Source organism: Paramisgurnus dabryanus, chromosome 23 (genome assembly GCF_030506205.2).
Source record: "Paramisgurnus dabryanus chromosome 23, PD_genome_1.1, whole genome shotgun sequence".
NCBI lineage: Eukaryota > Metazoa > Chordata > Actinopteri > Cypriniformes > Cobitidae > Paramisgurnus > Paramisgurnus dabryanus.
The window spans coordinates 3,228,068-3,249,835 of NC_133359.1; the positions used below are offsets into that span (position 1 = coordinate 3,228,068).

The 21,768-nt window shown below is 37.0% G+C and overlaps 3 protein-coding genes across 6 annotated transcripts in view; 2 read left to right on the plus strand and 1 right to left on the minus strand.

Annotated features, from left to right (window-relative positions):
• Positions 1-5,235, minus strand: part of myrf (myelin regulatory factor) — a 45,973-nt gene extending 40,738 nt beyond the window's left edge. For all 3 annotated transcript variants that reach the window (XM_065277477.1, XM_065277478.1, XM_065277476.1), the window contains exon 1: positions 4,721-5,235. In XM_065277477.1, the coding sequence (XP_065133549.1) occupies positions 4,721-4,766 (46 nt within the window). In that variant the 5' untranslated portion in view covers positions 4,767-5,235. The remainder of the gene's footprint in view (positions 1-4,720) is intronic.
• A 2,266-nt stretch (positions 5,236-7,501) lies between these two features.
• On the plus strand, positions 7,502-15,042 carry LOC135768136 (transmembrane protein 80-like). The gene is made up of 6 exons (XM_065277282.2): positions 7,502-7,526; positions 7,809-7,825; positions 9,874-9,967; positions 10,625-10,717; positions 10,795-10,996; positions 13,079-15,042. The coding sequence occupies exons 1-6, from the start codon at positions 7,508-7,510 to the stop codon at positions 13,089-13,091; spliced, it is 438 nt and encodes a 145-aa protein (XP_065133354.1). The 5' UTR covers positions 7,502-7,507; the 3' UTR covers positions 13,092-15,042.
• A 283-nt stretch (positions 15,043-15,325) lies between these two features.
• eps8l2 (EPS8 signaling adaptor L2) overlaps positions 15,326-21,768 on the plus strand; it is a 44,440-nt gene continuing 37,997 nt past the window's right edge. For both annotated transcript variants that reach the window (XM_065277481.2, XM_065277482.2), the window contains exon 1: positions 15,326-15,622. The gene's annotated coding sequence lies outside the window, so the exon portion shown is untranslated. The remainder of the gene's footprint in view (positions 15,623-21,768) is intronic.

Here is a 21,768-nt window from a genome sequence, read left to right on the forward strand (position 1 = left end):
TATTTGTTTAATAATTATTCATTTTTTTGTTTAATAAATTCATTTTAACGTACTATTATTTATCTTGACAAGAGATGAGTTGCTACAACTTACAAAATTAAGTTGACTTATTTCAACTAGGGCTGGGTAATTCTGCGTTCACACCAGCCGTGGTAGAGGCGTGAAGCGCGAGTGATTTCAATGTTAAGTCAATGTGAAGACACATTGACTCGCGTCTGGAGGTCTCGCGGCGCGAATGAGGCGTTTAGCGTGGCACGGTGGACGCGATTCCGCCTCATTCACGCGTCTAGTTCGCACGAATGCCGTGAATTGAGCGTTGCCGCGGGAAACACGCAAGTTGCAAACATTTTAACTTTGCCGAAAAAATGTGCCGCGTTAACCAATCAGGAGCTTGCTCTAGTAGTTACATGATTACAGGAAGCGAGCGGAGTCGCAGGAGCCCCTCCCATGATCCGAATCTCCGTGTGAATGTCTCAATGACTAGAATTTCAAGCGCGGCTTTCACGCGCGAATACAATTACATTTACATTTTGTCATTTAGCAGACGCTTTTGTCCAAAGCGACTTACAAGTGAGGTAAACAATAGAAGCAATTATGGCAACACAAGAACAGCAATACATAAGTGCACTGGAAATAGTCTCATCAAGTCCAACACAATATACATAGCCAAGGGTATGTTAGTAATTTTTTTTTTTATATATTGATAAAGAGGAAGGTAAATAGAGAATAAAGAGAAGGGTAACTAAAGAAAGATAGTAAATCTGTAATAAGGAATTGAGGTAATGGTGGAAGAGATGGGTTTTTAGCCGAGTCTTAAAGACAGCTACAGTGTCAGCAGATCGTGTCACGACCGGCAGATCATTCCACAGTTGTGGAACAGTTCCTGAGAAGGTACGCGTTAGTGTTTTCTTCCCTTTTTGAGATGGTACCACAAGCCGTCGCTCGGTGGCAGAGCGCAGTGATCGAGAGGGTACATAAGGCTCTATAAGCAAGCGAAGGTAAGGGGGTGCTGACCCAGTGGTGGTTTTAAAGGCCAGGAGCAGAGCCTTGAATTTGATGCGAGCTGCTATAGGAAGCCAGTGTAACTTGACAAAGAGAGGAGTGACGTGCGCCCTCTTTGGCTCATTGAAGACCACTCTTGCCACTGCATTCTGAATCATCTGAAGGGGTTTGGTCGTGCAGGCTGGAAGTACTGTCAGTAGCGCATTGCAGTAGTCCAGCCTGGACAGGACAAGAGCTTGGACCAGGACCTGTGTAGCATGCTCATCTAGGAAAGGTCTAATTTTTCTAATATTGTAGAGGATGAATCTACAAGAGCGAGCGGTGCTGGCAACATGCTCTGTGAAGCTAAGCCGATCATCGATGACCACTCCCAGTTTTTGGCCAACTTGGAAGGCGTGATGGTCGAGGAACCTAGCTGAATGGAAAAGTTGTGCTGAATCTTTGGTTCAGATGATATGACAAGCAGTTCTGTCTTCGCAAGGTTAAGCTGGAGATGGTGATCCTTCATCCAGAGTGAGATGTCCCTCAGGCATGCCGAGATGCGGGCAGAAACCGTGGGATCATCAGGGTGGAACGACAAGTGGAGTTGAGTGTCGTCTGCATAGCAGTGGTAGGAAAAGCCATGTTTTCGAATGACAGAGACCAGGGATGACATGTATATTGAAAAGAGCAGCGGTCCAAGCACAGAGCCTTGAGGCACCCCGGTATCAAGACGTTGGGGTTCGGAGACGTCACCTCTCCAGGATACCCGAAATGACCTATCTGAGAGGTACGACTTGAATAAAGCAAGTAAACTCAAAATGTTCAAGCTGCAAACTAGACGCGAATTTGATGCCTCAAAAGCGGCTGGTGTGAAATCACCGAAAAAATATTAATTCATCAATGCATTGCAATCCTATGAATTTATTCAGCCCACCTGCCAATGGCGGTGCTGTGGACAACAATCTAGTAAGAGTGTTCAGCATTGTACGAGACACGCTTTACTAAAACAGCAAGATGGCAAACAGCAGCTAACTAATCAGACTAATCAATATCGAATCGAACGAAAGCCTCAAGAATCGAAAGTAAATTGTGAAATTCCTAACAATACCCAGCCCTAATTTCAACTATATTTTATAAGTTATAATCACTCTTCTCTAGTGAAGATAAATAATATGCCGCTTTTCCATCCACGGGTCAGGTTGTGTCAACCCTTTGGCTCGGTTAGCTTTTCCATCGAGTTTACTACCACTTCATAGTAGGATCAATTATAGTAGGCATGTCGTTATATTTGCGCTGCCTACCGCTGTGACATCATAGAAGTGGGAGCGTCGTTGGAATGCAGTGTTTCCCATACATTCATTTATTTCTCAGTCCGCCAAAAAATCAAAATTGACCACCACAAACACATTGCGTTTATCACTACCTCTATCTCACATAACCCTGTGGCGTCAGTCGCCATGCATACATGCAGACGTGCGCGTCACGGATGTGCCGCCACAAACAGCAAGCCTGGAAAACACAGTTATGGTGTTCCTGATTCTCAACCTGTGGATGTTTTTCACTGCTTAACTTAAATGGGACAGAACTTAACTCCATTAAGTCTGGGCTATGAAAGAAAAAACTAAGCAATGGGAACAGATGAGGGTAACAGACGAACAACTCAAACTGTTTTGTCTTTTGTGCTTTGTGTTGCTGTACTTCACAATGGATGTCCATTTCAGACAACCCCCCCTCCCCGACCTAACACTCTCGACACACAAACAAACAGGGCACAAACACAGAGATCATTCATCAGGAATCAAACAATTTAAAATTACAAGCCATCTATTCAGACACACAAGTGTACATACACAATATATCAAGCCAAAAAACAACTGAATCTTAATAACACAAATCTATAGCATGATTTAAAAGACTAGCTGTCACTGGAGCGATACTCTTTCAAAAACTACACACATAACAGTTCACATAAAGAGATCAGAGGTACATATAAGTACCAAATGTATACATATTTACTAAATGGTGCATATTTAAAACTTTTTCAAAAAATACTGCCCCAGTGATACTTTTTTGGCCATAACAAGATTTTTTTATAAAAACATGAGTGGTTCTGGTCCATGCCAAACTTGGTGATCATGTTGCTAGGTTGGGTGTTTTAGCATTGTTTGTTTGTGTTGTCTTCAATAGTTATATCACCAGATATGATTCTCCAGAAAATCTCCAGTGCTCCCCATTAGGGCAGCAGAAGCGTTTCGCTTGGATTGGAGACACCCCGCCCGTCTCACTCCCTAACTGAAGAATGTAAACATGTGAAATTCTCTTTAAAGTCAAGAGCAGCGATTGATGGCCATATAAACTCAACCCAATGATGTCAACGGTGTTTACAGTACAGCACTGTCATGTAAACACACCGTTACACCTGCTCGGAAAGCAGACACTTGTCAGGCCTAATGATGTGTCACTTGTGAGAATTATGGTTGGAAAATCCCAACAAAATAAAGAGTTCAGCTCACAACCCCGGGCAAACAACCGGTGCTTTTATCTGTCAAAAATTTAAAATATGGAGTCGAGGGATGTTGATAAAGTTGTGAACGAAGTTTGCTTCCTTTCTAAAGAAACGAAAGGGAAAAGAGGAAGATAATAAAAGAGGAAAGGGATAAAAAAAGAAGAAGGGAATAAATCTTCGCAGATAACTCCCGGTGGCAGTGTTTTGCCATTTTCTTTTGCTTGTTTCTACCTGAACTCACTCCTATGAAACATATTTTTCAAATGTTTTGAATGATATACATTGCTTTTACGCCTTGGTCTCTGCCTTTACCATTACAGACACAACATTTATCACATTCCTCTGTCCTTCCAATGTTTCTCCTCAAACCCCTCCTCCCCTCCTATCTGGATTCCATCCTTCGCTCCCCGCATCTCACCATCATCCCTCTTTACACTCTTTCCACCTTTTAGCCTTTCCCCATTTCCCAAAAATTCCTTCTCTATGTTCTGGCTGTCCTGGGATGAATCATCTCAGGCTCTTTGTATCTTTGCCCACAAAAAGCCCCCCCCCCCCCCCCTAAAAAATGACACACAACACATTTCACCCTCTTTAATAACATGGCAGTGATCTCTGAAACCCGGCCCTTAAATAAAAATGTTATCAGTGGACATGTGGTAGTCAACCGAAACCGCTGAATACTTTGCAAACAGTTTAATTGGCCATTGTGTCCATATGAGGTTCAGTATGCATGGCCAACAATGTCAATGGTTTTTATTAGGTTTTTTATTAGGCTACCTGTTAAAACAAGTAATGATGAGGACTAAAGTTACCCCAAAATACTCCATACAATATGTGGTAAGCATCATGGTGCCACGTTTTTGTTGAAATGTTATTCCTTGCATGGCAATATTACTTTTTCTGCTCTGGTAATACTATAGTCAATTAAAAATGTATTGTGGTATTACGATAGGCTAGTTAGTATTTTTGCAATTGTTACCACTTCCACCTGTTACCACCATTAAACATAACTTGATACAGAAAAACATGATACAGAGTAATCATTGAGACGTTATATATAATTTCCTTTACCATTGTACATACACAGTGCGAGTTTTTTGTTTTGTTTTTAGGGATTAACCTAATAACTAATAGTTAAGCATTATTATACAACATTTGTTCGTGATTTAGGTTATGCGCTTGTAGTTTTTAAACTTGTCACATTCACAGAAGATTAATAAAGTTTCTTACCTTCGAAGAATCTTTGTAAAGCCTCAGTTTCATCAATCACGTCCATTCTAGCGGCTCCTGCTTATAAACTCCATGAACATGAACGGACCGAACCTCCGGCGCGCGCGAGCGGCGGGAGTCGCGTGCGCTTTAAACTCGCATCCCCGTTCAACAACTTTACGCACGATTATCTTTATAAAATCACACAGCGCTCTCCAGTATCGATAAATTGTTTCAGTAACAAACACTTTAACCGTTTTTACTTAACGCCCAAATTACGCGCACCCACCTTTTCCTGAGGAGATTTTACCTTTGAATGTCAGGTGGAAGCATATTCCAGTTTTTTCCCCAAAAAAGTTTGTCTGTGACTTCGGTCACCACATAATTATTTTGTCTATAATAAAGAGTCGCCGTTGGTTGGCAAATGTTTTTAATCGGTTAGAAATTATCACGTGAGAGGTTTTACGCACACCAAGCTGCGCTCGAGCCACTTTTACCGTCAAGCGCACTCGGCTTGGCTCTCTGCGCGCTCCCTCCCTCACTCGGGCTGTGCGCGAGCACAAGGTCTGAGCACGAGAGGAAAGATGTCACACACAAAAACAGTTTTGACAATGAGTTGTGATAATTTAACAATCACTTAGTGCCCATTAAATAGTCGCATATTTTAAGGTTTCCAATTACAATATTCATAACCTAAAATGTTTAACCTCCTTAGACCTGGTGTGTCCGTGGACATAATATTATTTGTTGCTTGCACCATAATACTTAATTCTCTGTAACTGGAAACTGATGTACACAAACATGGACAATATATATTTTAAACTTTTTATATATCTAATCCAATATATCCACAAAGGATACCATGGTATTACCATGATGATATTTTATTTCATATGATTTTTTTAAAACTGTAGTTTTTTGCACATTTATCATTTACCAAAATGCTGGTTTCAAAACACAATGTCAGAAAAATTGTCAAATAATGGTCCTATATTTTTTCTGACAGAACATGCATCGTTCGGTCAAATATGAACAAACTCAAATGTTGGTTAAAGTGGACATATTAAAGGGGACAAATTTAACTTTTTCCATTTTTAAGTGCTATAATTGGGTTCACAGTGCTTCTATCAACCTAGAAACTTATTTTTGATAATCCATTCTCTGTAAGCATGTGAAAACATAGATCATTAAAATTTAGCTCCCCTTGTGATGTCAAAAGGGGATAATACCGCCTCTTAATCTGCACTATCCAACAACAGCACTGCCATTTTGTACAGAGATCAGCTCATATTTGCTCACACCTGCAAAGTGGCATATTTAACATCTTATAATAAATTATCTATATGATTTTTTTAACCTTCACATACTCTGAGGACACCAAATGTTTCTTTGACATCATCAAAAAGTTTTGTGAAATGTCCCCTTTAAATTAACCTAAACAAACGACGACTGAGGTTGTCAATATTTGATCCAACCATGGATTGAAACAACCCAACATTTAGAGTGTAGTTCAACAGTTTTTTTCAATCTTAAAAATAGCACGGCATCATCACACTAGTTGTGTTATTAGTTGAGAGATTGTGAATGAATGAGGTGTAACGCCATCATTTATCACTGCATGAGCTGAGTGATCTGTTTCTCTCGTCTCTTTATCCGCGACCTCTTTACAAACAATGACCCTGTGTCCATCTGACCCCCCTTCCAATCAAATGCAGTTTTGTTGTTTTTACGCACAGCTGGAGCATCTTTCTCTCTATCTCTCTTTCTCTCGCTCTCCCTTTTCCTCTGTTTGACCTGAACAACACGGTCGTTCTTCCCACGACACACTGCGTGGATTGTTTGATAGGACGCGAGCGAGAAAAAGCGAGCTTGAGGCTGCAAGGACAAAGAAACATCTGGGCATGTTAATGCACTTCGTCTAAATGTGAGCACAGTTGTGTGTGTGTGTGTGTGTGGTTGCACACATGTGTGCTGTTAGTCTACAACAATGAATTTGTGTATGTGTAGAGCATACATTGATCATACTGTACATTGTCGTGTCGTCATACATTGACTGCAAATTCTGTGATTTATAAATTTAGGCACTGTGCTGTGAAAACTTGGCATGAATTTTTCAAATTAATTGCACTTTGCCTCAACTTCTTAAAAAAATCTTATTTTGTACACACAAAAATAATTAAAACCATCTATATACTAAAATAAGCTTATGAATATTTCATGAGAATTAAACTACCTTTGTTCTACACATAACATCTAAATTATCCACACATACGCGAACTCAAAACTAATACAACAGTTAAAAGTTATATTTGACGTTGAATGTTTGCTTGTAAGAAAGTAAAAGAGAGAAAGATTGCAAAGAATTTTGTCTCTCTGTCGGCAGATGTGATGTTTCACTTCACACTGACATATGTCTCTTATCCTACATTCCAGTCAATTAAAAAGTGTGTGTGCTAAAGTTGTTTGTTTTTGTTCACACACTTTTACTTATATTTACAGATGTTCATGTTTTTCTGTTTCAGAATGATCTTCCTGCATGTAAATATTTTTGAAAGGAAATTAATATGATTCATGTATTTCAGATTTGTATATAATTTATTAACTCCCAACATAAAAATCAAAATAATATATGTTAGAAAACATTGTTCCCTTTTTGTTTAATATTAGTCACTATCAGATAAGATTTTTTGTACATTAAAAATTTATTTTTATTCATTACCACTATTTTTGTAAACCTCCTGTTCACCAGAGGGCGCTAAAGACTCACGAGCGCATGAGATTCACTCACTGACACAACAGAGAGGCAAGATGGCGACAGGCATGGCAGGTAAACAGCGTCGTTGCCATAGATACTCACATCTCAAAGTGTATTTTACAGAAATCGTCGTGTTTCTGTGAGGTTTATAAACCGACCCAACACGCTTCACTGTTATTTTTGTGGTTTAATGTTGTTAAGCGTATTATACAAAAGCGGCAACGCACAGTCTGTTCACGTTTGCTTTTATCCCATTTGTAATATTTCATTGTCTATAGTGAGTTGTGTGTTGAACTTGTTTTGCTGTATTTAAGTTGACATTTGTCAAACTTACTTATTTGTTTATCTTTGTAGGGAAGAAAACCATTGTTGTATCCTTTCTCTTATATATATGTACATTTACAGCCTCTGAACAATAAGTAAGGGATAATGTAGAGGCAGCCGGTAGTTATCGGGAAATAAGCCCCGACAGTGTGATCAGGACCCGACGCGAAGCGGAGGGTCTTGTATCACACTGAAGGGGCTTATTTCCCGATAACTACCGGCTGACTCTACATTATCCCGCTTATTACACGGCTACTTGTCACATAAGAAAAAAAACTGGACATGAATATGAATTTGAAACATTTTATTGGCATATTTGTTTTAAATTAACATTTTTATCCTTCCGCGAAACTTTGCACAGATGCATAAAATGATCGTAATACCTTATTAAGATCCTCTGCTTCATACTTGTCTGTCTCCATTTTTTTCTCTTTTAGCCAGTCTTTGAGAAGTTTTAATGCCCATTCTGTATCTTTGTGTGTGTTGGCTTCGTAGCTGTCATGCTCTATTTTGTCAAGTTCAGTCTCAGTAAGCTCTCTGTGTCTTGTCGTGGTTGTCCAGTGTTTGTCACAAGATGGCGACAAATAAACAGTAATCTTTATTGGCGCGGAGTGATCTACTCGTAAAAGTAGTACCGGCTATGCGTTATTATTTTGGAGCGGTTATTATTCGAAAAGAACGAACCTGCAAATGTCTCAACTGACCAATCAGAATCAAGCATTCCAGAGAGCCGTGTAATAATGCAATATAATGGATTGATGTTTAGTTATTATATGTATATGCCATGGAACACTTGAAATTGGTACATGGTACCATAATGTCTCCAGAAGATGGTATTAAAGGGATAGTTCACCCAAGAATGAAAATCATGTCATCATTTTTTCATCCTCATGTTGTTCTAAACCTAAACACAAAAGAAGATATTATAAATTATGGTAAGCACACATCTGATGGTACCCAATTGAATTCCATTGTTTTTGTTTTTCCTACTATGGAAGTCAATGGTTATCATCAGCTGTGTGCTTACCATCATTTATTAAAATATCTTTCTTTGTGTTCATCAGAATAAATCAATTCATACAGGTTTAGAACAACATGAGGATGAGAAAAGGATGACAGAATTTGTATTTTTGTGTGAACTATCCCTGTAAGATGTGAAACAAATATCCATTCGGGTATGATGGTAATGGTATATGAAGAATCGTGTCTTATAATAGCTAGTGTCATGTGGTCACGCCATTCAGACTGATGGCAGAAGGTCTACACTCCCTACCAACTTTTACTGACTCTAGATCAGTGGTTCTCAAACTGGGGTCCGGGGCCCCCAGGGGGGCCGCGAGATGGTGCCAGGGGGGCCCCAGTTTTATGACATTTTATAAAATACATTCATTTATCATGAATTCTGTGTAATTAAACCTAAAAAATAAGGCTTCTAACCAACGGCACTACTTTGTATAACTTAATATGTTTTGTTTAATTAAAATGTTACATTTTTGAACAGGTTTTTTTCATAAATTTTCTTTGGGAAGGAATGCACCGTACACAAGGGGGGCCACACGCGGAAAAAGTTTGAGAATCACTGCTCTAGATGACAACTTAACATCTGATGCTTTATAATACACTGCAAAAATGATTTTCAAGAAAAAAATTCTTAGTATTTTTGTCTTGTTTTCAGTAAAAATATCTAAAAATGCTTAAATTAAGATGCTTTTTCTTGATGAGCAAAACGACCCAAGAAAATAAGTCTAGTGTTTAGACAAGAAATATCAAATTTAAGTGATTTTGTGCATAAAAATCTGCCAAGGGGGTAAACACATTTTTCTTGAATTTACTCTTTAAAAAAATGTTCAAGATTTTTTTGCTTACCCCATTGGCAGATTTTTTGCTTGTTTTATGCACAAAATCACTTAAATTTTATATTTTTGGTTTAAAAACTAGACTTATTTTCTTTGGCCGTTTTGCTCATCAAGAAAAAGCATCTTAATTTATTTTACTGTAAACAAAACAAAAATACTAAGAATTTTTTTCTTGAAAATAATTTTTTGCAGTGTAGCTGTCCTGTGTTTGCCTGATTTTAATCCTTAATTTACACCAGATCTCATCTGTGCTGCTCCAAATTCTTTTGTATCTCTCAGCAGCTTACAGTGTGTTGTATTTCATATGCACACTCTTCATGATCATCTACAAAAGTAAGAATGTCCTTAAAACCAAACCCCATGATGCAGTTTGTGCTTAAAGAGCACCTGTATCATTTTGTGTATTTGGTATAATACAATGTGTTTGCGTGGTTTATGGTTAAAAACACATTATTTTCCAAATACCTTACATTTTTGTTGCTCCAGATTTTCTGCAATGATATCACGCAGTGCCCAAAAATAGTCCCTTGCTATTGAAAGTTACCAAAGGGACTACTTTCAGCTGCTGCGTAATATCATTGCGCCTCCTGCAGCCATGTTACGGCAGCAAAGTCCTTGATTATTACGCCAACATGAGAGTATAATTCCTAGCCATATCGGCCTAGAAAATCGCAACTTTTTATTTGCAGTCGGTCTTAGTATACGATGTAACTACAGAAGAGTCAAGTTCTAAATAGAAAAAAAATCGAAACTCTTTGGTTATTTTTGAGCACGATGCTAATGGTCTAATCAGATTCAATAAATTACACTAAGCTATGCTAAAAGTTTAAATCAAATGTTTAACTCTGAGGGAGCTGGAAAATGTACTAATATACACTTACACACCAAAGAAAATGTAAAATTGGATAATATGTGCTCTGTAATAAAAAACAATCGCATTGCTTTAGCATCTCTAATCTACATCGTTGTGTTTTTGGTGTTGTGCGGCAGCCCAAGTGTTGAGTTATCCTGATGGTCAGCTCGCTCTGGATGTATGTCTGCTGTTTCTTATGGCTGGTCTGGAGTACCTGAGAATCTACTGGGGTGAGTCAAACTCAGAAAGAGTATTATCATTTTAATTTCACTTTAGCATCATGATCATGTTGACCTCTCTGCCTTAGGTGTCAGGGGAAACTTACAAGAGAGCGAAGGCTACATGGGTTTAAATCTGATCACCACAGGGGCCACGGTGCTCTTGGCACTTTATTACATCCTATGGCAGTCATACGTGCTGCGAGCTGACATTATCATTGGCGCCATTCTGATCTGCTTATATGGCATTACAGGAATTGTGGGGTTTGGGACTCTGGCACGCTTCACCAGGTTAGAATTTACATGCTTATAGTTTTAGACACCTGAGCTACTTGCAAGTTTACTTTTCTTATTGTACCATACATGAAGTGTTTTATGTTGGTCTTTATGTAATTTTGAGTTATGCACACATACATGTAACATACATAAAAGAAGGCAAGCTAATATAAAAATATGTATTAAATAAATAAAAAAAATTAGGCTATAAATAGAATGTGCTCACAGACTCCGTGCGGGCAACCTGTTGGAGACCACTGATCTAAAGGTTATGCATATTTAAAGATTTAACAAAGCGACCATCACACCAATGAACGCTTGTGTGTGCTCTGACGTGTGATAGATTAATTTTTTTAAACATATTTTTTACATATTTTTACATAACATTTTAAATCAAGTTTAAATTGATTTTACATACTTAAAGTATTTCTCTTTAATATTTTGCAGTACTAGTACTATCTATAAAGTACACTATCTTTAAAATAAATATGGGTAGCATATCTCAGATAATTTGGTCTTGGAAGATAAAAAATCATATTTATTCAAAGGTCCTATTGTGATCTGTTTGCAAATGTAGTCACAGTTTGAGAAATTGTTGAGATCTTTTTCTTTAAGCAGAATTATGTAGGATGTAGGGCAACTGTTTATAATTGGTCTCCATTTCTTCCCTCTCTGTTATTTTAAAAGCCGTAAACTAATATTGTCCCTTTTGTCTCTCGTTTTTTCCTCGTGAATGAAAATCAGCTCATTTTCTGAACGGCAGTCTTCGCGTTTAAATTATTAAAGCTTGCTCATTCAGGATCCTGTTCACTGTTTCTGCAGCCCGGCATAGGCAGACAGATTCACGCCGTCTCCTGCTTTGTCCCCAAACTAATTTAAAATTCTTTTGTTCTGCGAGTGATAAAACCACCTCTTTAATAGGCCGGTCTGGGAAACAGGAGTTGCTTCGTGCAGATAGTGTGCCAAGCAATTAACGCATATCTAGAAAAGTAAAGATGCCAGATAGTTATACTGTATACAGACTGTTATGCTACCTGCTACCTTAATAGATGATGCTTAAAAATTACGGCTAGTTAGGCAGCTCAGTTGGTTTTGAAATAAAGCCATATTACTTAAACTTAGTCTCAAATTATGCAAACAGCAAGTAGTCAAATTAAAAAGCGAAAATTAGGCAAAATTGAATTAGAGAAGATGAAGGTGAATTGAGAAATAATGAATTCACATGTTTTAAGGTGTTCATGTTGAAATATTAATGAATATTTGTAATAAGGTCAGTCTTTATCACGCACAGATGTTGTTAACCCGCCAGTTAATGTTATATGAGCAGCTTGGTCTCTTTGTGATATCTTTTGCATCAACTATTGCATCCTAAAGTGGTCATATGATGCGATTTCATGTTTTCCTTTGTCTTTGAGTGTTTAAAGCAGTTCGTGCATATAGTAAAGTCGCAAAAATTAAAGTCTTAAACCAAAAGAGATATTCTTTCTAAAAGTTAAGGCTCATCTATTCCTTCCTAAAACGCCTCATTACAAATTTGCATAACATTGCAAAGAAACAACAATAATGTACGATATGTGAAAAATAATGTTTTTTTTGCATGATTTTTTAAAAAGACACTTGGAAAAGGGAGTCGGGCCGACTAACAAAACACACTTGTAGCCAATCAGCAGTAAGGTGCGTGTCTACTAACCGACATCTTTGCTTGGGTTGCGTATTGTGTGGGGCAGGTCTATCAAAAGAAGGTCCAGATTCTATTGGGGTAGGGGCGTGTTTGTTTAGGTGATTTCAAATGTCAACATTGGCTTTCAGAGATCATGCACCCCGCCTTTAAAACGAGTAAACACATACACAAAACGATGTTCTTTTATTTAAACCATACACGGACGAATATATTTACTTCAGTATTTCAAGAGATTAAAGAGTAATCAGAGTAATCAAATTGAGACTTTCTGATTCTCAGTTTCTCCTAAGTAAGACCAGAAGTCTCATATGTATGTCTGAAGTTTTAAGAAGTTTAGTAATGTATGTTTTATATTAAATTAGCTGCAATGTTAACATGTGACTTTGTTGTATTAACTGTGCCTTATGGTTTTTTAGTGCTTATTCCTGACACTGACATCTGTAATCACATCTTCATGGGTACGGCTGCAATTCGATGGACTACAGATCCCACAATGCACCACGGCATCTGCTATACTCAAGTTATGAAGCCATAAGGTGCCAGATATTGGTTGCTATGCAACAAAGTATTATTTTACTGTCTGTACTTGTTAGAGCCGATGAAAAATTTGTGTTTGTTTGAACTGTTTTTGTAAAATAAATTTATTCACTTTAAGTGTTTAATTATCAAGTGATAAATAAAATGAAATGTTATCAGTAGCATTAATTAGATTTATGTAGATCAGTAATCAGTAGCATTTGATAAGGTTAGCATTAATACTACTATTGGTAATTCATGTAAGGGATTTATTCAAACCATAAGTATTGTAAAACTCATAGCATGTGCTTGCTTTGTAAAAAAACCCATATGTGTTTAATAAACACACAAAAAAAACGTATGGACATCGGTTGCACGTAATTAAATTTTATAATGAACATAAATTTAATTTTTTTAATGAAAACTGGTGTACATAATTAAATTACGTTTTTTTTTAATGAAAAATATTAAGAAAACGTGTGCAACTGGAAATATTTTTCAGTGTAGAATAAACGATAAACATATATGAAATATTATATATACAAAAATTATTATAGATTGTGTAAATCCAATCACATTTATGTAATGTTTTTTACAATGTTGCATGATATTATATACAAGTATAAAATATAGTTAGCATTACATTTATATATATATATTAGCTATATATTATTAGCTTATTGCAAACCATTGCTATAGGATTATTGCAATATGCACATTTGCAATATTGCCGATATATCTCGCAGCCCTACTGAGGACCAAAATAACATAACATAAAAAGTTCAGTGTGTGCAATATGGTCAAATTTGGATTTTCTGGTAAATTAGGCTTTTCATTATCAACATCTGATTATCTTTATGGCAGTTTAATACAGTGTTTGGTTTCTCCAGTAGGGGGCGTATACCCAGCATGTAATTTGTTTGATAGAAGTGTCACAGTGTGTTGTACATTGGTGATTTATTGGTTGAAAATCTTTCCCTTGTCATATTATTTTTTGCTGTGAGAAATGACCTAAGTGGCTCTAAGTTGACCCCTATCTGTAAACTGTAAATATACCACATGCAAATTAGTCTTTGTTCTGTATGGAGATAAATTGTCCGGTTTAAGCAGACCTCACTATTTCACATTACACCATAACAAGTAGTAACTTTTGTGCTTTTTTTGTGTAACATATTTAACAGCAATTTCTCTTTATCTTCTTTCTCAGTTAATCCTGAGAAAGTGAGAGTGTTCAGGTCTCTCAGTTTTGCCCTTTCCTGTTAATTATAAACCAAAAACTCAAGGTTCCCAAAGTCAAATATTTCACTGTCCCACGTTTACCAACCAGTCTGCATACCAATGGATTTAAATATTTTTGTGCGTGTGTGTGCTTTAGAAAACAGGTCTTGTTTCTGTCGAGTTTCAATTCGTCAGGATGTTGTGAATCTCTTCACACGTATTGTATGTTTATGTGTGTTATCATTTTAATAATTAGGTGAAAACTCACCCATCCTGATTTAGGATTAAACAGGAACAAGTTTGTTTTAAGGCCTGAGTCATGCTTCACGTCCAGTGACATTCAAACCTGTCCGATGTTCCACCCTGTTGCTCCTCTTTCACTTTGTTTAAAACGCTCCCCTTGATCATACAGGGTTACAGAATTGGACCAGTAACAAGAATTTGCTTACTAGGCAGTAGGTTGGTAAATACTCCTACAAATGTTACCTATATATAACCCTAGATAACATACATATTATGGGTAACACTTTACAGTTTGGTTTTAATAATAAACAATAGGTGAGTTGGCATGCACAGCAACATACAGTATAAGACAATTTTGTATGTGTTTGTTAATGTTAATGTACATCTTTTATTTTATTTTTTAAACAGGGACAATGCACATTAATAAACATTACTGTAAATGTGCCAGAATTAGCCAAAATGGCTATTTTTCATGCATTTTGGTAGGTGTCTCATTTGTTTTTAATGTTTTCTCCTTTGGCATTTTAGGAGAGATTGAATACATGACATTACACCTCCCAGTAAACATACTTTCAATACTATTGCATAACTACCCCATACCATATGTTTTGTGTACATTAAGAGTGCATTAAAAGTGCATGCGTTCATATGCAGGCCCCGCCCCCTTGTCTGACTCTGCAGGTTGAGTTACGCGCGCCGCTCACCTGTCACTCCCGCTCGAGCGCACCTGTTGCACCGCTTCTCCACTCTTCTTTATTTTCACACAAAACACTTTAATATAGAGTTTGTTTCGTGTTTTACCTATAGCCGATGCTTTTCACTTCGTCCTGACTACAAATATCGTCGTTTTAGGAGAGAAGTCACATTGGTGCAGGTAAACGGACTGAGATGGAGACTTGAAGAGGAGTTTACCTCAGGAGTTTAGGAAGAGCGAGAGGAGTCGTCGCAAACGAAGAACAATACCAGTTTCTCTCAGCTGAGGGGTAAGAAGTGTTTAAATCCTTATTTTACCTCAGTTTTTTGACAAAGACCAACGTGAGATGTTTTAAAGCACAATCATATTGACGCGCGAGGCAGTTCGCTCCCGTTATAATAAACGCAGTTGCGCTGTGCGCGTGCTCGTTGTGTCGCGGCACCCGGTCGCATTCTGTTGACAGTTTTGTTGAATACCAAGTGCGTTGGAGACTTTTATAATATAGTTTTAATAGCATGATTTCGAAAAATTTAAATTCAAATGGTTTCGAAGATAACTTACTTTTACTAAAACTAGTAAAAAAATTACGTGACCCCTTCTGTCTGAAACCGAGAAAGTTTATAGCTTCAAATGATTTACAGGTCGTATTTAAAAAACGTTGTTTCTTTAGTGTCTACTTATTGTTGTATTAAAAACCTTACGTATAACCTACAAAACAGAAAGCATTTTTTAGGTTATTGATAGCAACAAAATTGCTTAATATTATTATAATTATTTTTAAACTATGTTTTAAGTCTTTTAGGTTCATTTCTATGTTTCTTGTTTTGCAACAAACATTTATCTTGTGCCAATGACTTATTTTGTAAAACAGACCAAAATTTATGCGCACCCATTTATATATTTGTTTTGCATAGACACACACACACACAAACACACACATACACATAATGTACAGTACGTGGTTCGATTGGTATAGCATTGAGCTAGCAACACAAAAGTCATGGGTTCGATCCCAACACACATACTGATGAGTTTATAGATTGCCATAAGATAGTCAGGACAGTTGCAGGCGGGTATGTCCGCCCTACGCTTGAATCACAGCAATGATCTCCTAGACTGGGAGTGCTCGATCAATCACAAATCTGATCCCTTGACCTCCAATCTGACATCCCAAACAAGGCCGCTCTGTTCCACACTGTTTCAACATCACAATACCAGACAAACATCATTCACAGAACGCCGCCATCATCATTACCGACTGAATAAAGCACTGAATGAATCACTTGAAGCACCACTCTGGGTTTCGGTCGCTGGTTATGTTTGGTTCACATTATGAAGCCAATTTTCCCCTTCGGGGCAAAGGTTTACAGACATTATCTCAGTTTGAACATCTGTTTGAAAAGGCATTACATAATTTACTGAAGTCAATAAAGGTGAGCTTAATGGTCACGGTGGGGTTGACTTTGTCGTTTATAGCTTTTAAAGCTCGGAGTAGAGTTAGACAGTTTACAAGAGGGTAGACCAGATGCAAATCAGGTTCTGTGGTATTTCGAAGGCCCAGCGTAGGACAAAATCTGATTGGTTGAGGTGTCTGTGAGCAGTTGATTAATTGGTGGCAGTAATCCCTGCCACATATCCACCCAGATTTAATTGATCTGCCGAACCTGTGGCTCCTGAAGTGCACAATGCACGATTGAGAAGCCAACCCTGGAATCAATCCCGTTTGAGACTAATTGTTTTTGCTTGGTCACCTAAGTGAAAGTAGATGCCATGCTCATGTTCCTTGTAAAGAGACGCAGTGTCTCTATTTATGGTGTGTTGAATGTTGCTGGTTTGTTGTTGCACAATTGCTTAGAAACGAAGGTGGTCATTAAAATATATGATTTCTGAGATGCAAGTGAAAGATCTGTTTGTTTCTCTGTATGCGGTCTGGATGGACTTCATGCATGATTTAGTGAATGTCAATGGATGTTGTCTTTCAGTTTATGAGCTGGAATTTGAATTTATTTGGCCACCACCTGAATGTTAAATTAACTGAATGTTTTTCACGTTTTTAAATTTCCAGTTTATTCAGAAGAGAAATATGATTCTTCAAACATATTGCAACACTGATTCTGAATCAGGAGTTCAATGAGAATGAATCACTTTTGAATAGGTGGTTAAACCAGGTCTCATTCTTCGTAAAGTTGCTGATGTGTTATTCAGTTTCGTGAATTCTGTTAATAAACTTTTGCACACATTTGCACACAACTTCCTTCTGGTTTGTTTATGGTAGTGAAAACTTCACTGTGGCTTTCAGCCGGCCAACCATGACACGACAGAGAGATTCCTGCTAGGGCAAAACTTTGACTTTTTGATGACACTGTTTTTTTGTTATTGGTACAGAGTTACCATTTCTGTCTTTAGGATAAAAATAGTTAGAGGCAAAGAGTTGATTCAACTGTAATGATGGTGCAATGCAGATTTTCAAGGACTCTAGACTTTGCTCGTTGTTGACACGTCTTCAGGTACACACACAGATACAAACTCAAACATATCCGGATGATGCCACCTTTACAGATTCTTTGAATTGTTTTGGTCTGTATAGCTGAGAAATATGATATGTGTTGATTATTGCAGATTCATATCCTGAGAAACAGGCTCTGGTTATCTCACAGGGGTCTCCTCTGGAGTTTTTAAAAGATAGCAAATTGTGCCCCTTATCTATTTAAACCCAGCCTGATCTAATGGGAATTTGCGTATTTTACAAGTGTGCTAATTCAAATACATTTGTTCAAATTAAATCACACAAAACATACGATTACGTTGTAAATAGTGAAAGTTGGATTAATTTGAAAAAATTACTTCAATTGGTAAGTTAGGATGGGCGATATATCCCATATAGAATCCCCTGCGATAATGAATGCAATGTTGCCTAGCTTTTATTGAACTACGGCTCTGAGGTGTGTTTCCCAAAAGCATCGTTAGCCAATGAACATCGTAAGTTCCATCGTTACTAACATCGTTTCAAGATTCGGTGTTTCCCGAAACCATCGTTCAAACTAACATCCGCAAACTGCATCGCTAACTTGTGTCGTTGGAACGACAGCTATTCACCTGTCGTTAGAAGCGTCGTTCCTTGTTATTATAATATGTAGACTTACGTTGATCATGCTTTTTAACAAAATAAGCAAAAAACATTTAGTACAGTCTATATCCATCATTCTAAATATATTACAATTTTATTTTACGTCTTTAAATTTGTAAACAGAATGAAAGCACTGCATTTGAAACTGCGCATGTGCGCAGAACTATAAGCTTTAAGACCCTGGGGAATCCCTGGGAGGAGTGACGTAAGAGGGAACTTGCACGTGAATTAAATATCTTGAAAATAAACAACAGATAACTAAATCACGATAACAAAATCAGTCTACTGATGCAATATATGTTATTTACAGAAATAATAATAATCTGACATTAAATAGATTTGCACAGATTAATTAGTACTTCACCTCCCATGTGACATCATCAACTATGTTGTTTAACCAACATGGTTCAAACGACGAATGTGCGACAAAGTTACTATGCTTTCGGGAAACAGTCGTGACAAGGTAGTTTGTTTCTCCAACGATGCATCGGTCCATGGTCGTTCAGCAACGATTTACGTTGTTGTTTGGGAAACGCACCTCTGTCTAGTAAATGCTGCTCCATCTGAAAGCGGGTAAGAGCGATTTACTACTAATAACCAAACCGGCTTTACTAATGAGATGTGCATGGCAGTGCCATCGCCCAGCCCTATTGTAAGTAAACATTGAAGTTTTTTTGTTTTGTCAACTTACAGTTTCTCACTTGAAGTGAAAAACTTAAGTTGAAAAAACTTAAAGGGAATAATCAACTTTCATGAAACAAAAATCCAGATATTTTACTCACCCCTATGTCATCCAAGATGTTTATGTCTTTCTTTGTTCAGTAGAGAATAAATAAAGTTTTATTAGACTTTATTGGACCTAGTGCATAGTTTAAAATTGCCATTTCAATGCAGCTTCAAAGAGCTCCAAACGATCCCAAATGAGGCATAAGCGCTTATCTAGCGAAACAAGTCATTTACAGCAAGAAAAATAAAAAATATCCACTTTTTAAAAACCACAACTTCTCGTCTTGCACTAACCATGTGACGCACCAGCGTGCTCTTACGTATTGCATAATCCCGTCGAAAGGTCAGGAGTTACATAGTGAGAAAATTTTCTTTGACAAAACTTAATTTTTTAAGTGTTAACTTACCAATTGAAGTAATTTTTTTAAGAAAATCTAACTTTTACTTTTTACAGTGTATCTGAAAAAAATTATGAACTCCCCCAACCGCACACCTAACCCCAACGTTACAGGGGCGAAAGCAAATCATACAAAATCGTACAATTGTGGTCGTACGAATTAATCCAAAATTAGCCACTACGTAAAAAAATACATAGGAATTGCCATGGAAATCATTGATTTCAATCTTTGACATGACCTTACACAGTAAAGATATCAAGGATAATATTTTTTACAGAATGTTCTTTACATTATGTAGGATTTAGTTTTTACAGGCAGGGTTACAATTTCATCGGTTCTGAGCTATGCCATGCACATTCATTTCTTTTGTAGTTTCTTAAAGAGTAACTAAGCTCCATTATGTTTCCAGTGCAATAACATTTTCTTCTGGCAGGCTTTGCTGATGTACTGTAGCAGAAACAGGTAACTGAACTCTGACAGTGATAGATTAGCATTGGATCGTGTTGCTGGATGGACGTGGTTCGGACGCTTGTTTCGGCTGTAAACAACAGTGAAAATATGAAGTTACAAAACTTTACAACAGCTAATTTTATTGTGTTATCACAAGGAAGTTTCTACAAATCAACACACACAGTATACAAACTGTGGCATACACAGTCAAACTATTATTTGTCCAGATGGCAAACAAACCTTGAAGCCAAACCAAAGAAAGGCGGGTACAACTAACAACAATGTGCTTATAAAATGAGTTAGAGAGTGGCAGAGGTGTGTGATCAAGCTTTAAATAGAGGCGTTGTGAGAGAAAATGTTCTTTTGGACCGCTCTCAAAATACCAGACCATTCATCCGTTCAGGTGTGTCAAATACTTGCATTTGTGAGTCAATGAACGGGTTGTATGTGGAAATCTCATTTAAAGAGAGCGGCCGTTCCAGCTTTTAAAACTCACCTTGACAAAACAGAACCTGCGGGAAATATATTTCAAGTCATGAGACACATTACCACTAAATGCTATAATCCAAATTTATTCCGTTATTTCTAAGAGAAGACGTTTTGTTTCGTTGTCACCTTTTAAATGAGAGTAAGATAGTTAGTTTAGCATTATTTTTGCAGTAAAAATCGCAAACGTTTTCGCAAAGAGTATTGTATTGTATTTATAAAACATACAGCTTACTGTATTGCCCAGTATTTTTCAAAAATACTTTACGTGTTTAATTCAGAGAGCAATGTCCATTTATCATCTCAAAAGAAAATTATTATGGCTTTGTTTTCTCTTTAATTTCAGTCACTTTCAGAGTTCAGTCTTCTAAAGAGATTATAGTTATAGTTACAGTTATAGTTATTCTAGAGGTCATTTTATATACATTAACAGCTCTACACTAGCTATTAGGGCTTAAAAGACTTGTCGACATCATCGATTATACTGTATTGACTACTAAAATACGTTGATGTGTGTGAAAGGCATCAACGCGTCATGTTAATAGGGTACGCAGAATGTTCAAATTTATGTTTAGAAGTTACGTATACAGACATTAACGCATGTACATGTAAATGCCCCTTATTTTGTGTACAGATGTTGTTTTTTTATTTTGTGTACAGACGTTGACTACTAAATACGTTGACGTGTGTGAAATGCATCAACACGTCATGTTAATAGCGTACGCCAAACGTTTAAATTTATGTTTAGACGTTACGTATACAGACAATAACGCACATGTAAATGCCCCATATTTTGTGTACAGATGTTGACTCCTAAAATACGTTGACGTGTGTAAAATGCATTGACGTCACATTAATATTGTACACAGAAAGTTCAAATTTATGTTTAGACGTTACATATACAGATATTAATGCATGTACATGTAAATGCCTCATATTTTGTGTACAGATGTTGACTACTAAAATACGTTGACGTATGTAAAATGCATTGACGTGTCACGTTAATATCGTACACAGAACATTTAATTTTTGTTTAGACATTATGTATACAGACAATAACGCATGTACGTTTAAATGCCCCATATTATGTGTACAGATGTAGATTTTTTTATTTTGTGTACAGATGTTGACAACTAAAATAAGTTACGTGTGTAAAATGCATCAACACGTCATGTTAATAGCGTACGCCAAACGTTTACATTTTTGTTTAGACGTTATACAGACGTTAACGCATGTAGATGTAAATGC

What these genes read in the sequence shown, in the direction of transcription:
- LOC135768136 (XM_065277282.2), top strand. An exon ending in CTTCATGATCATCTACAAAA is followed by an intron (nt 9,968 to 10,624) that starts GTAAGAATGTCC and finishes GTTGTGCGGCAG; the next exon opens with CCCAAGTGTTGAGTTATCCT. An exon ending in GTACCTGAGAATCTACTGGG is followed by an intron (nt 10,718 to 10,794) that starts GTGAGTCAAACT and finishes TCTCTGCCTTAG; the next exon opens with GTGTCAGGGGAAACTTACAA.